Raw genomic sequence first — 15,595 nt, forward strand, 5'->3', positions numbered from 1 at the left:
GAGGTTGAGTCAGTCAGGGAGCGAGCGGAGGCTGCGACGTCGTCGTCGAGACAAGATGGCGGCGATGATGGCGCCCGCGGGGGGAGCAGCGGCGGCGACGGGCTTCGGGCCTGGTTCGGCGGGGGTGGCCGCCGCTTCGGGGGGCTCCTCGTCCTCTTCCTCATCGTCGTCGTCTTCCAGCGGCGGCCCGGGCGCCCTCCCGCCGCCTCCCATGCCGCCTCCGCCCGGGGCGGTCCGCATCGGCGACCGGCTCTACTCGGGGGTGCTGATCACCCTGGAGAACTGCCTCCTGCCGGACGACGCCCTTCGCTTCACACCTTCCATGGGCAACGGCCTCGACTCCGAGACCGAGGCGCAGCTCCGGATCACCGGCTGCGAGCTCATCCAGGCCGCCGGGATCCTGCTCCGACTCCCTCAGGTGCGGAGGCCTTAGGCCTCATTCGAGACCAGTCCGTGAGAGGCGGTGGTGGCGGGGCAGCGGGGCTTGGGATGGGGTCGACGGAGAGCAGGGAGCTGGTCTCAACCTTTCTAAGACGGTAGTCCACTGCCCCCAGAGCACTTCGGACTACAATACCCATCTTGGCCCAGGGAGGCTGGGAGTTGTCCTATAGCGGCCCTCATCCTACTGGATAATTAGTAGAATAAGTGGTATATTGGAGTTACTTTTTATACTGTCAGGTAATTAGATGTTGCTGTAATGGTGGGGTTTCTTTTCTTTTTTCTTTTAGAATGTAAAAACTCTTAATGTTTATACAGGAATATGTAAGTTCATCGTCCTTTAGGGTGGAGAAGAGTCCCTGAGAAGTCCTGTGATGGTTTTCTTCCACTTTACAACTTGATTGTTGTAAGGGAGCTTATAACAATCGTCCATTAGCATTTTAAAAGAAATACTTAAGCCTGCATAAAAGCTTTATGCAGATGCCTTAAAGGACCTGGCAGGATAAAAACGATGCCTCTTGGGCACATTATACTCTCCCCGTGGTTGTCCTGGGTGGAGGTGGTAGGAATTGTAATCCAAAACGTTTGGGCTGCCATGATGGTCTAATCTCAAATCTGCAAAAATCTGTCTTTCCCAGAAATAGCGAGAATGCTTAGCTCTTCTAAGCCTAATGGTTGTACAGAAATAGACATAAATTAATGTATGGTGCTGCTCTGTGTAGGAAGCTAGTTTAGATACTGGTTTATCCAAATCTGCACAGTTCTGTGAAAGAAGAGAAGCCATAATTTCATAGCTATCATCAGCCTGAACTGTGGACATTTGCCATCTCAGCTCATGTCTAGTAATAATTTATGGCACTTCCACAGTCCCTCCAGTGCTCTTTCTGATCCTGTTCATCCCCCATAGCCATTGTCTTTTCCTTCTCCTACTTTGCTCAGCCTTGCCAAGTGTTTTTCCCTAGTCCCTTATCTACTCACAAGTGCCCAGAGTATGGTAAGGCAGCTGTCTTGATTTGCTCCGGGATTCACTGAGGGGTTTTGTAGTCTCTGGTATCTTTAGGAACCATTTCCAAATTTGGAATTTGGGGGTATCCTGTTCAGAGCTAGCAGTGTGGATCTGGAAAAAATCCAGACTGCTGCTGAACAACAGCAAGGAGATACTGAAAATTAAAAATGCCAGAGGAAACTCAAATTCCAAAATAATGTTTTGGATGCGTGTATGTCACTGGGAGGTATTGATCATAGTACATTTGTGAGGCTTTTATGTACAAATGTGGTTGTGGAATTCTTGTTTGTATCCACTGATAGGTAACTTTTTATATAAAGTCTGCCTGTCATCTGATAAAGATGTCATTAGGATTGTGATGGACAGTCACTTGAAGTCAATTAGGGAAAGGGAATTTATAAACACAAAATTTGTGGTATTTAAAGTGGGAGATGAAACTATATGGAATTCTCTTTTAAGGAGGAATAAACCTAGTTACTTTAAAGATTTCAAGAACCAGGTCTCGTAGAGGAAATCTAAGTAGCATCCAGTGTTCTAAGTCTAGAAAATATTTAGGAACTCAGTATAAAGAGGCTGCTTCTGAGTCCGTTGTTTCTGCTTTGTTTTGTTTTCCTTGCTGATTAAAACTCAGGGCTTTTTCAAAGCAGTCAATCCCAGGCTTGCAAAAATAACAGCTTCTCAAGGGGAAATGCTGCTGCAGGAAGCAGGTAGGGAGGCAAAGAGAGGAATATTGCTGTAATGGAAGTTCTCTAGCACAGCCCAGGCAAGCCGGCATTCTGTTCCTGGAAGTGAGTGACGCAACAGCCCTTTGGCCAGAAATGACAGCTATCCCCTCCCCTTTTTATTGTTTGCCAAGGAAACCAGCTGATTACTGCTCTTTTGAAGGCAGACTGGATTGGAGTATTTCAGCGCTACAGCTCCAACTTGCTCTCTGGCTGATTCATCCCCCAAATTCCCATACAGTTGTTGAAGAATCTATTCTTGGTCTCTCCTCCCGAACTGTCTTTTATGGCAATGTATTGGCTTTTTAATTGCTCCTTTCTAGCAGTAAAGAGCTGCCGGCCCTTTCATTTTCTGTGTTGGGCGGAAGGCTATTTAGTGATCTCCACCTTAGAATCCTTTCAAGTTGTCTATCAACACCAAACAAACAATGCAGATTTCTCACTTGCCTGCTATTAGAAACGTGGAGTGATGAGGACGCAGGGACACTTTCAAATAGTTAGTCTCTCCCCATCATTTCCTTGGGCACTAGGAAGTTTAGCATGTGCAGTGTGAGTGTTGCTATGGCCAATAAAACATTTTTGAGTTCCTTCTGTTAAATGAGGCAAAAAGATACTTCGTGTTTTTCCCAAGTCAGGTTGGGCATAATGCACACCTGGGAGAAGACCTAAGGAGATGGGGGAAAATGTAGCTGCAGAGTCTTTATAGGTTCCAAATCCTTGTTCTATTTAAGTTTTCTACTAGAAGAGTATTAATATATACTCTGGCTTTTATTTTTATTTTCCAGGTGGCCATGGCTACAGGGCAGGTGCTGTTCCAACGTTTCTTTTATACAAAATCATTTGTGAAGCATTCCATGGAGGTATGTGGTTTAGTTTATGAAACTGGTGGGTGTAAACTCAGTCTTCATTTTGGAACATAAGACTATTGAGAGTTTTTTGCTTGACATCCCAAGCTGATACTACAGTGGTACCTCGGGTTACGAACACCTCTGCTTATGAACTTTTCGGGTTATGACCAGCTCTGGCCGCAAAAATTTACCTTGGTTTGCGAACTCCGCCTCGGGGTACGAACCGGATCCGCGGCCATTTTCCGCCCGTGCCACGTGGTCCGCGGCCATTTTCCGCCCGTGCCACGTGGTCCGCAGCCATTTTTCCGCCCATGCCGCGCAGTCTGCGGCTGTTTTTCCGCCCTGCCGCGCGGTCCGTGGCCATTTTTCTGCCCGTGCCACGTGGTCCGCAGCCGTTTTTCCACCCTGCCGCGTGGTCCGCAGCCGTTTTTCCGCCCTTGACGCGTGGTCCGCGGACGCTGGAACGGATTAACGGTAATTACATTGAACCTTATGGGAAAATTTGCTTCGGGTTGCGAACAAATCGGGTTGCGACCAGAGTCATGGAATGGATTAAATTCGTAACCCGAGGTACCACTGTACTTGCCAATAGTCCTGTTTGTCACAAATACAAATGTTTTCAGGACTGCAGTTTAATGTTACTATGAATCTATATATCTTTTTCTCTCGGTCCATATCCCTAATGCACTGATATTAAAATTTGGTTTGATTTAAATATATACTGCTTTTCTTTCATAGTTTACATTTAAGCAGCTTTTAAAAGGTTAAGAAACTCCACCTGCCGCCTCAAAAGAATATGCTAAACTCAGTGACTCGCCAAAAACCTAAATACTGTACATATAGGATAGACATTTTTTTCTCCAAAAATTATAATGAAGGCAACATTGAGGTCATTTGGAAAGACTTCTCTTGGAGTTCCACTGTGAGCAGCTTAATTATAGAAAAGGCCCTTTCCTGTAACTTGGGGGTGGGGGAGAGTTAGTAGTTCTGGTCCCATAATGGCATAGTCTTTTAAAAGTAAAAAAAAAAAAAAAAAGTTGCTCAGAAACAAATGAGGCAGCACAGTGAGGTTGGATGTGCTGTGTGAAGACTGGCTGAGCTCTCCAAGTTGATCTGCTGCAGTTCAGAATCAAATTTCTGTTGCATGTCCTCCTTTTTCCAGCATGTGTCAATGGCTTGTGTTCACTTGGCCTCCAAAATTGAAGAAGCCCCACGGCGTATAAGAGATGTCATTAATGTATTCCACAGACTTCGGTATCTGAGAGAGAAAAAGTAAGTCTAGAATGCAACATGCTTGGTCGGTTCTCACTGCTGTAATTCTTTGCTCTTCCAAGAGTCCCCTGTGACCACTTGCCTTTCACTTTCACACTCCGACCGTTTTTCCTGCATCCACACCCAGCATAGGGGTGTTTTAAGGATCCTGTCTTTCTTGGATTGTGGGTCATTTCCAATGTGGAAAGTGGGTTCACTAAGATTTCTCCCCTCTCCCCATGAAGAAGACTGGTCCTTTGGGTTCTTGTCTGCAGGTTGGTCAACCCTGATCTCAGCAAGAGGAAGACCACTTGTGGTGGGAATAAGACCTGGCTGGCTAGAAGCCATATAATTGCTGGGAGTGCCTAAACAGGGTTGGAGTAGGGGTGGGGCTTTGGGAGGGAGCAAAGCTCCATCATTCTGTGGCTGAAGGGTCTGTTAAGGAGGGTAAATTTGAGCTTAAGTGTTTCAACTCAGGTTGACCTTCAACTCAGATCCAAAAGGGATCTTGGAGATTCAAGCCTTTCTCAATCTGGTGCGCTCCAACTGTATTGGATTCCAACTGGGGATGAGGGTTGGGACCTCAATTGGGCTGATTTTCCCATTCAGACTGTACAAAAAGTGGCAATAAAACTCCTGCTGTGGTGTTTTACTGTTTGGGCTCCAACCAAGACCATTTCTCCCTCCCTCCCCACACAGGAAACCTGTACCTCTAATACTGGATCAAGAGTATGTTAACTTGAAGAACCAAATCATCAAGGCAGAGAGGAGAGTTTTAAAGGAACTTGGATTTTGTGTGCACGTGAAGCATCCTCACAAGGTTTGTGTTTGGCTTTCCTGCTTTCACTTCCTGCACAGTTGTTGTTGGGGCAGGCAGAAGAGTTGTCTGTGCTGCCCCCCCCCCCATTTGAAGAAACATCTCCTAGGGCCTGCTTGTTTCATGTGTGACTGAAGACTGGTGGCTTCACATTTTAAGTGTTGATTATACCTAAATGTTCTGAATTCCTCATTTCAAGCTTTTAGCATGAAAGGAGTGTACAGTGGTACCTCTAGTTACGAACGCCCCTCCTTACGAATTTTTCAAGATATGACCAGCTCCGGCCCCAAAAATTTACCTCTACTTGCAAACTCCACCTCTACTTACGAACCGGATCCGCGGCCATTTTCCCTGCTGCCACGCGGTCGCGGCTTCCTGTGGGCGAGATCGCGGTAGCAAGGAGACGTTCGGTGAGGCTTGTGGTGTGTTTTGTGGTGTTTGGAAGGTTTTTGTGGCATTTGGAAGGTTTTTGAGGTTTAAAAATAAAATGCATATGTTTCAGAACTGTTTAGCCGTATTTACATTGAACCTTATGGGGGAAATTTACCTCAGGGTGTGACCAAATTCGGAGGGCGGATTAGCTGTATTTACATTGAACCTTATGGGGAAATTTGCCTCGTGGTGCGACCAAATTCAGAGGGCGGAACGGATTAACCGTATTTACATTGAACCTTATGGGAAACTTTACCTCGACTTGAGACCAACTTGAGTTGCAACCAGAGTCACGGAACGGATTAAGTTCGTAACTAGAGGTACCACTGTATTTTGTATGTCCAGGTAATTCACTGTGTAACTTTTCAATAGCAAAGCAAGTCTTTGTTGTGCCCCAGATCTTCCCAAGTGCTCACTTGTCCTTGTTAAAGGGAGTGTTCTCTTCCTTCCCCTCTGCTGTGCTCTATGGCTTCCTTTTTTGCCCCAGAAACATTTAAGACAGGAGCACTGCCCCTTTAAGATTCAAACAAGCTGGCAATTTGGGGAAGTGGAGAAGCGGCATTTGCTCAGAACTCTAATTCTAAGCTTCTTGTGTGGCGATGGGTAGCCTCTTCAGCAAGTGTGTCCCATCGGAGGTGGTCCTGCTTGAATTAAATTACAGCTCACAAACAGCTTGGTGTAGCTTTGTCTCTGGTTGGTTGTGCCAGGAAAGGGCATGGAGGCTTTCCTGTTCAGGCACCTTTGCCAATGTCACAGGCAAATCATGGACATCTCTAGCCTGTGGTCCAAGCCTAACATCTTAATAAAGTAAATTATCAGTAAATTACTGGTGGGATGCTCAGAACCAGAGCATGGTGGGTGGATTTCTTGTCTTAAGTTTACTGGTTGACCTGTACTCTATGCCTCACCCTGAACTCAAATAGAATTGGGGGGGGGGATCCTGAATAAAATGCTTTTGCATTGATGAAATCTGGTTTGTTGGCTGCAGAAATATGGACATTGTGGCCATAGCTTGGGGCTATCTTGAGTGGTGGAAACACCATCTCCTCAATGCACTGTCGCTCCTTGGATTTTTGTCTTCCCCCAAGCTCTGTTTAATTCCCCTTCCTTTTCAGAGTGTGCTCCAGCTTCTGAATCAGTTTGAGTGTCCTAACCCCTCCTCCTTCCCCACCTGGCCAGGCTTATTCATCCATAACAAGCTTTGCAGCCCAAACTAAGATAGAACAGTTCTTCTTTTTTCCTCTCTTCAGCCATTAGTAGTGGGTTTGAAGTGGATGTTGAAGGAGGAGCTCTCTCTACTTTGAACTTTCTTTGGAAGATGAGGGGATCTGTGCAGGGTGAAGAGAGCCAGGTGTTGGGATCAGGGCTGTAAACATCAATGCTCAGGAGAAAGCTTTGTGCTGTTTGTCTGTACTTTTGAGTCCCACTTCTCTGCTTCTGGTGGGCATATATTTAGCATGATATGTGGCTCGGTGGAGTCTGGCAAGAGGAAATTGATCCAGAAGGATATGAGCCGGCCTCCTCTCTAAATTAAAACCTCTGTCCACCACTTGATCACCTGTATAACTCCGTCACCCGTATCTTCCAGATAATCGTTATGTACCTTCAGGTATTAGAATGTGAACGTAACCAGCACCTGGTCCAGACCTCATGGTAAGTTGATGTTTCTTGTTTCTGTTGAGGCCAGCGGGGCAGTGGCAGGAATGTGTCATATTTGGGGGCTGTGTGCGTGTGCTCCACTGCCGTGTTCGTGGCCTTCCATTCTTAACCTGGAATGCCACCTCTGTCCCTCCGAGTGGACGGGCCTCTTTGCTAAAAGATTCAGACACTATCTTAAATGGTAAGAGAGCGTTCTCCCCTTTGCTCTTCCTTTCTCTCCTGCTGTGGTTTTAAGGGAAAGTTCTGGGTAGGGTTTTGAGGGAGAACATCTGTGCTGGGTGGGACTCCAAGCATTCATTTTGCACAGGGGGCCCTTTCCAGGAGGGGCCAGACAAATAGCCATGGAAGTGCTCTCGAGCAGGGCACAGAAGCGGCAGCCCTCCCATTCACAGTGTTTGTGGTTCAAAAATGCACTGCCCCGGGTGGGTCTTCTTTGCTGCTTATCGTGGGCGTGGGGTGGCGATCTCTTGGCGTATAGCCGTTTGGGTGGAAAACTGACCCCTTTCACCCTGCAACGGCCCCCATTTCCAGCGCCCAGGTTCTGGCCTTTTAAACATCCCCCTTCCATTCCCTCTCCCATTTTGGTGCTTTCTGGATTCTGAAACTGAGTCGTAGCCAATCTCACCCCCCCCACCCCGTTCTAAGAAAGGTAGCAGCTAACCTGTGAACCTGCCAGGATGTAAACGTTGATCTCGAAGTGATTGTTATGAACTGTCTGGCGTGGTTTTGAAGGAGAACCTGTTTTGACTTTTTTTTTTCTGTACTCTTTTGATCAAAGGGTAGCCTCTGAGGGTAAGTGACTAAGACTTCTCCTCTGCTGCCCAAGAACAATGGTGCAGGGATTACTGGCGTCTTCAGTCAAACCCAAGCAGGCTCCACAGAGAGAAGGCTGGCTCTAGACAGGTGGTATGCGTACGCTAGTAGAGTTAAAAACTGGCCGAACTGCTGCTTGTGATTTTATTTTCCTTTGTTTCCAACCTCTTTACCGTTTTGTTTGCACACTTTTCCAGATAAGCCTGTGTTACTGTCCAGATGCTCTGATGCCATGTTTGATATTAGTTCAGTGCAAATGTTTTTATTAAACTCGGCTTTTTTAAATTGTCGCTGAGGTTCGGGGCGGGAGGGGGAACGGGGCTCTGAACGCCGGTCATTGCATCTGTAAATCTAGTATGCTTTCATATTGTATTGCAGTTTAAAAAAAAAAAAAAAAAAAGGTCAACTTTCCTGACTCTTGAAACCACATAGCATGGCCCAGGTCTTCCGTTTGGAGAAGCTGGATCTTCGCCATCGCTATTTTTCTGCCTTCTGGAATGAATGCCTTCAGTAGTGGTTGAATTAGAATTTTTGATTATCTGCTGGAATCTGAAGGGGGTGGGGAAAGAAATCCAAGATCCCGTTCTGCATAACTACACTTTTTAGTTGTTTCCAACCGCTGTCCTTCGTCAGTTAGCTCCTGGAGCTGTTGGAAGCCACCACACTTGTTTCATTTAGGTGTGCCTTCTAAATTGAAGTAGCTACATCCAAAGGTTAGCTGGACAACTGGGCCCAACCTCTTTGTGGCTCTGGACTGCCACAGTCCAAGAAGAGTTATTTATTAATCCCTTCTTTTCCTCAATTGAGTTGATCAGCGATACCATTCAGAGCATTCTAGTTTGCCTAGGCCTTTTGGAGGACAAAAGGCATTCCTCTTCCATAATTGTAGGTCTGCCTCCAAAGCCCACACTGCTTCTGCTTCGTTCTTCCATTTTTAGAACCCAAATTGCAACTATTTAGACCCAAGTACAAGTTTAATAGGTAGACTTAGCTCCTGTTCTGATAAAGAATGCAGCCTGGAAGTTAAATTCCTCTGGGTGCAAACATTCACAAGACATAGTTGCCCAGGGTATAATACAGCCTGTGTTCTGAGCTCTAGTAACCCGATACAGTGGACAACTTGGAAAAAATCTTTGAAAAGGTTTAGGTTGTGAAAATATATTGTGGTGCTCACGTTGCCTTTTGTGTTCCAGTGTGCAAAACGGGACTGATTGTAGGTCATGTGCAATATTTTGACACTTGCTTCATTCTGTGAACGTTTGTTTTGAGAAACCTTGTTACAGTGGGGCAGCTAGAGCGGCCCAGGGACAGTCAAAAGGCACGATCGGCTTGAATCGTGGTCCGTCGGCAAAGACAGTGCATCGGAATGGAAACACTCTGGCTTGCTCTCAAATGGATTTGGCTCCGGTTATTTCTCCCAAGCGAAGAAGTTTCCTTCAGAAGGAGCTTGCGACGAAAGAGGCCAGCTGTTGGAAAGGATCTGGATTTCTCCCCCCCAAAACCATTGAACCTGCTCCTTCAGACTGTTTGTTTTTACATTTGCTGCATTGCGAGACGGTCTTCTGACTGCTACGACTTGTACCAACCAATAACTTTAACCTTGTGCTTTGCGTAAGAACAGGCCAGTGGATTGTAGCCGAGAGGAAAGTTAAAACAGGTTCTCTTTCATAAAACACCCACATCCAGTTGGTAACATTCTGCATTGATGCTCTTCTGTGAGATGAAGCAACTCATTCCCTTTCCATCTTGTTGGGTTTCACAGGGTTACCTAGCGAACCAACCTAGCTGTAAAAAGTTAGCTCCATTAGATAAAAAAAAACAGGCTAGTATAGGAAGAAATTGATGGAGGTTAGCAACTCCTCCCTCCCATTTCTTTTCTTTTTTTTCCAATCTTCTCAGGAATTACATGAATGACAGCCTGCGGACGGACGTCTTCGTGAGATTTCACCCAGAGACTATTGCGTGCGCCTGTATTTATCTTGCTGCTCGGACTCTTGAGGTTGGTATATAAAATTAGGCCATGTTGTTGGGGGACTTTTGTGTTTCCTAGTAACGTTGCTGTTTTTCTGGGGCATCTAGGAGTGAATCATTTTTCTGTACGGAGCATTGAATGAGTTTTTTCTTCTCACAGAGAAGAAAGAAATGTGACCGTGTAGGAAACTAGGCTAAGAAAGAAAAATTACTGAGAAGTAATTGAATTCACTGTTTTCAGTCCTGGGCTTTACAAAAATCATGTTGATTCCAAAACACCTTTTAAAAATGTACTAGGAGCTCTGAGTGAGATTGTGGTTAAATGCTTTATACTTTGATTCTCAAAGCAAGTCTTCCTTAAAGGTTTGTAAGTGGGGAAAACTGCCTTTTTTTAACCACCAGTCGGGAAAATCTTTCCACTACACACTTAAATTTTTAGAAATCAAGGGCTTGGTTATTAATGTCCCAACGGTCTGAAGGGTAAACAGAAATCAGGATGATACCCAGTTAAACTTCTGTTTCAGTCTCCCACTTCTGCTGTCACTTCAGATTCACGATTCTGATGTTAGCTCAACCCTTGTAATGTCTTACCTAGGGAAGCAATCTTAAGATTTTGAAAGCTGGCTGTGATTTGGGGCAATGACCCATCATTACTGCCTATTGTAAATAACACAAGGCATCACGGGGGGGGGGGAGTGACTCTAGTTTGAAGCAGGGTGGATAGTTGGTTGATGGGTGATGCCTTTTCTTTGCAGATTCCTCTTCCAAATCGTCCTCACTGGTTTCTTCTCTTCGGGGCTTCAGAGGAGGACATTCAGGAGATCTGCCTGAAAATTTTACAGCTCTACACACGGAAAAAGGTGTGTTGCTGCCTCTGTGGCAGAATTCCCAAATTTGAGGGCGTGGAAGTTGGTTAGATTTCTCTCCTCTCCTTTGCCACTTTGTGGCTGGGAAGGATTACACATACACAGCCATCCAGCAATCCTCAAGGTTGGGGTTCAAACCCCTGCTGTTGGCAGCAAAGGAAACCCTCTTCTGATTTCTGGGGAGGGGGAACAAAGTAAAACCACCTGCATGTCCACTCACAATGATCCTGTGCATGGAGAAAGAGGGTATGTGTCAATCATGGGTGTTTCGTTGTAGTGCCTTGGGGCCAGTGGTGATCCCCAAGCCCCTTCCTTGTGGCAAGGCTTCAGATTGATAATGAAGCTCAAGCTCAGATACTTTGGTCACCTAATGCGAAGAGAGGACTCTTTGGAAAAGACCCTGATGCTGGGAAATGGAAGGCAAAAGGAGAAGGGGACAGCAGAGGATGAGATGGTTAGAAAGCATCACCGAAGCAATGAACGTGAAACTGAGCAAACTCTGGGAGGCAGTGAAGGACAGCAAAGCCTGGCACGATGTGGTTCATGGGTTCACGAAGAGTCGGACATGATTTAGCGGCTGAACAACAAAAGGCTTCAGAGCTGCTTCCAAGAAAGTCCATTTTTTAATGCCTGGTCATCTACACAGCAGGAAACGATGGTTTTTATGTGCACTAGGATATGCTCCAAGAAACAATCTTACTCTCTCCTCCACTTCATACTTTTTTCCCTTTTTTTCTCCCTGTCCCTCCCTTCTGGGCGGTGCTTTCGTGCTTTTCAGATAAGTCAAGGTGGTCCTAAAGCCTTGGCTCTTGCTTTGCCTTCGCAGGTTGACCTGGCGGTTCTGGAAAGCCGCGTTGAGAAGAAGAAGCTAGCCATCGAAGAGGCGAAAGCACAGGCCAAAGGCCTCTTGCCGGATGGAGCACCCCATCTCGATGCAGTGGCAGGTTTTTCTCCAGTTCCCAAAACAGGTGAGTGCTTCTTGTCCTGAACTTATTTGTATGGACGGGATTTTTCTTGAAACTAGCCCAACGAAGGAGAAGGCACTTGCCTTTGACAGCAGAGGCTGATCATTTTGTGCCAAGAATTCGCACGGGAGGGAAGCATTCAACTGTGCCATCGTTCTTCATCCCTTTGCTAGTTGGAGCCTCCATCTCCCCCTCATTCTGTTTCATCTGTCGGCAGATCAGAGCTATGAGCCAGATCCTCCCACCCTAAGATCCAGGTTTATCCCAGCCCTGATGAATCTCTGCTCACTTGCCATCTTGGGGCTGGGTTTTATCAGAAGAAGTGGCAGCTATGCCACGAGACTCGAAAGCAATGCAGGGCATGTAAAGAATCAGCTCCACATCCTGGTTGTTTCATGTCAACCTGGCTCTCACTTGATGGGGTGCTCCAGGGGAAGCTTGCCTGCGCATAAGCCTGGTGGGGTCTTAACCGATGTGCAGAAAGGTCTAGTTTAAACCAGCCGTCAGTCCTCTGGATTGGTGGGTTGGTAAATTTCCTCAGTCTCTCTTTTGAACTGCTCTTTCTTTGACCCAGCCGTCCCTCTCTGACACACTGGCTGTATTCAGGCCCAACAGAGTTTGTAAATCATCATCTGTTACAGACAGAGTGGGCGTTGCTTGACTTGTTGAATAGAACCCCGGCTGAACTTGCCGCCTTACGTTTGGCTCCCAGAATGCTTCTTGCTTTCGATTTCCCAACAGTTTTTTTCCCCACATCCTGCATTCCAAGAATCAAGTAGCGCTGCATGAAATGCTAGCGTTACTGGACTGGCTGGATTTCCTTCACTTTGTTACCTCTCCTTCCCCAGAATCTCCAAAAGACAGCAAAGGCACGAAGCCTTCCCCGCTTCCTGTGCAGACGGTGAAAAATGCTAAGAGGAAAATGGAAGGGATGAAGAGAGTGAAGTCCAGCAGCCCCGTTAATGGGTAAGGCTTTGTGCAGCAGGCTGCCCGTTGCTTAACTGGGTTAACGTTGGGGAGCTGGGGTGGCTTAGGCTAGTGCAAGTGTTACTGTGAATGCCAAATTGGGTGGTGGCATAGAGCGACCCTCCTCCTCTGTCTTTCCCGCGATTGCTCCTTGACCTACCCCAAGAGCAGAAGGACTGCAAGGCTCTCTTCTTACGCTGATGTTATGGCCTTGGGGCACATTTGCCCAAAAGGTTGTAGCTGCAGTTATAAATCATTACGGGAACAGATTCCGTGAGCCAGATTTGTCGTTTCTGGGTTGCTTCCCTTGGGGTAATTGCTGATGCCATCCCTCAGTCACTTCTGGGGATTCCTCCTGCCGTAGGACAAAGCTCGGTGAGCTGGACAACCTCCTCCTGTGAACCGTTTAGTCAAAAACAGGATTCCTGGACTGGTTGTGCTCCAAAGAAGCAAGTGCCCTCCAGCGTCACGATTTGGCTCTGTTGCCCATTCTCGGCTCCTGTAGAAAAGCACCCTGTGATGGTTCTGTTACTTAGCTTTTGTTGGTTAGCACAAAGTGTCAGTGTAGCTTTTATAGTTTAGTAAACCATGGTTACAGCAAGGGTACCTGCACTAGAACTAGAGCTCCTTTCTTCAGTTTGGATCCAAATGCTCTCCTCTCTCCAGTGAGACCCATTTTTAAGATGACCCTCTCTCGTGAAAGCTCACTGGGTAAGCAGTAAGGAAGAATGAATGGAAGAGAGGGATAGAAAGAAAGAAAAAAGCCACAGTATTACTTACCTTATTCTCTGAATTTCTGCAGCATTCAGAAAGGCCGTGAGAGTAGGAGTCGAAGTGGAAGTAGAGACCAGAGTTATTCTCGCTCACCGTCTCACTCGCCTTCTCCAAAACAGAGGTAGGTATCGAAGGGCTGGGGCGTTGGAGCTGCATGGTTGGCTTTTAAGGACAAGAATAACCAGGGGGATCTATATAAAAGTCATAAACTGGCACCTGGTGAATGCAAAGCTGAATGTGGGAGAAAAGGTTTCTCTTGAGTCTTAAGCCTGCAGTCCAGCCTAGCTCATTGTCCACCTAGGCACAGTCATCTTGCAACACAGAGATGGGGATTCTGCTTGCAGGATATCTTGATTTCTCCCACAACCAGAGTACTTCTCTGAAATTTGCTAGATGGCTGTTTGCCCTCACTTTTAGTGGCTGGATTCATCCATCTCATTAAGCCAGTTAATAGGAAGCCAGCCCTTTCAGTCTCCACACCAAGATTGTATGCCTTAGCAGTACAGTGATAGTTTATTCCATGATTAAGCAAACCATTAGCCAGGCAAGTCTTTTAAATTACTTTTTAAATGCTTTTAAAACCGGCGCTGGCAGGGCCTTGCTCCCGGGCAGCGACAGATATCGTCTTCCTCTTCCCCCCACTCCAGGAAGAGCGAAAGCTATTCCCCATCGAGTGGCTCCAAGTCCCACAGCCGTTCGAGGAGCCGCAGCGATTCCCCTCCCCGCCAGTTCAGCCACACCACCGCCAGTTATAAAGGCTCCAAGATGCGAAGCTACAAGAAAGCCAAGGGATACAAGTATGGCTCTCCCAAAGCCCGGAAGTCCCGTAGCCGGAGCTCCTCAAGGTCCCGCAGCCGCTCGCGGGAACGTTCTGACCACTCGGGGAAGTACAGGAAAAAGAGCCACTACTACCGGGATCAAAGGCCGGAGCGGCCCCGCTCGTACGAAAGGCCGAGCCATCGCTACGAGAGAGATCACCCTGGCCACAGTCGGCACCGGAGATGAAGTCAGACAGAGCACAGCCAAAGCTCCCAACCCTTCCAGGTTCAGCCAAGACCCTGTTTTGCCCAAGGCTGGATTCTGGAGCCCTACAAAGATATTGGCTAGTTAAGGGCCTGCGTGGCACCGACCTTAAAGGAGCAAAGAGCAGGATTGGGCGGCATTCTGTGGCTGTTTCTGGACCCTCCCGTCTCGATGTAGGGCAGTTGCTTGTCTGCTGGATTTTGTGTCTGCTTAATACTAGACTGGCGATGTTCCTTTGAGCTGTCAAGGCAGGATTGTGGCCTGCCTTGGATTCTGTGGAGGAAAACTTCGGGGACACTATTCAGAGGGTTGAGACACCCCTCTTCCCAATTTATTTTTTAATTTCTTTCTCTCTCAAAGGATCTTGGAAGGTCACCCCAACAACATTGCTTGGTGCTAACAGCATTTTCTTTTCCTTCCTTCCTCCCTCCCTCTCTCTCTCTCCCTCTCCCCCCCCCCTCTCGTTGCAGTGAACTTGATTGCATTGGTATTACAGAAGGTGATTTAGGATTCTTCAAACTCAGTGCCTATATTAGGCAGTCTTTGGGGGAAAGTATCTGATGTTGAAATGGGAAGGATGGAGGAAAGCCTTAACCCTTTAAAAGTGCAAATGTGTTTCATGAAATTCTGGAACTGGGAACCCGCATCCTGAGAATGCAAATGTTTACGCTCCTTGACTGAAGGTTTCTTCCACAGGCCCACCTTTTTTTTTTTTTTTGCCCCCAGCAGAAAGAACTGTGGAATAATATTTAGATTCCACGTGTTGGAAGTGGTCTTTTTTTAATCCTGGTGCTGGCCACCAGTTCCGGACTGGGGATGATTTCATAGAGTATAACCTTTTATGTGGTTTAGGTAATAAAATTTACTCAGGATCTTTCAAAAGTCTGAAGAACTGATTGTTTTTGTCTGCTCCTAGCTTGCTGAAGAAAAGGTGTTTATATTAAGAGAGAAATGTATACAGCACAAGAATATCCGTTTTAGTGGTATATCTGAGCTGTCTTCCTGTTCATTGATTTCATTAAAGTATTTGATTTTGTATTTAAA

The 15,595-nt window shown here is 46.6% G+C and overlaps 1 protein-coding gene across 5 annotated transcripts; it reads left to right on the forward strand.

The window, feature by feature from the left end:
• On the forward strand, window positions 1-15,595 carry CCNL2 (cyclin L2). 5 transcript variants are annotated; one of them, XM_088136732.1, is made up of 11 exons: window positions 4-418; window positions 2,952-3,026; window positions 4,177-4,286; window positions 4,965-5,085; window positions 7,103-7,167; window positions 9,886-9,985; window positions 10,713-10,817; window positions 11,650-11,791; window positions 12,637-12,754; window positions 13,557-13,649; window positions 14,176-15,595. In XM_088136732.1, exons 1-11 carry the CDS (start codon window positions 56-58, stop codon window positions 14,531-14,533), a joined length of 1,650 nt encoding a protein of 549 aa, XP_087992858.1. In that variant the 5' UTR covers window positions 4-55; the 3' UTR covers window positions 14,534-15,595. The 5 variants fall into 5 exon arrangements, 4 of the variants coding, with proteins under 4 accessions (XP_087992860.1, XP_087992858.1, XP_015745365.1 ...); XR_015795475.1 differs by lacking the exons at window positions 10,713-10,817; window positions 11,650-11,791; window positions 12,637-12,754; window positions 13,557-13,649; window positions 14,176-15,595 and adding an exon at window positions 7,952-8,076 and having other exon boundaries at window positions 1-418; window positions 9,886-9,979; XM_015889879.3 differs by lacking the exons at window positions 4-418; window positions 2,952-3,026; window positions 4,177-4,286; window positions 4,965-5,085 and having other exon boundaries at window positions 5,136-8,076.

This window comes from Python bivittatus, unplaced genomic scaffold, assembly GCF_059951505.1.
Source record: "Python bivittatus isolate LINGU-HERP-01145 unplaced genomic scaffold, Pbiv_v1 ctg000090_np1212, whole genome shotgun sequence".
In the NCBI taxonomy this organism is placed as follows: domain Eukaryota; kingdom Metazoa; phylum Chordata; class Lepidosauria; order Squamata; family Pythonidae; genus Python; species Python bivittatus.

Bases quoted from the DNA above. Each gene is read 5' to 3' on its own strand.
- CCNL2 (XM_088136732.1), top strand. From the start codon at position 56: ATGGCGGCGATGATGGCGCCCGCGGGGGGAGCAGCGGCGGCGACGGGC. The intron at 419-2,951 runs GTGCGGAGGCCT...TTTATTTTCCAG, and splicing joins TCCTGCTCCGACTCCCTCAG to GTGGCCATGGCTACAGGGCA. The intron at 9,986-10,712 runs GTTGGTATATAA...TTTTCTTTGCAG, and splicing joins TTGCTGCTCGGACTCTTGAG to ATTCCTCTTCCAAATCGTCC.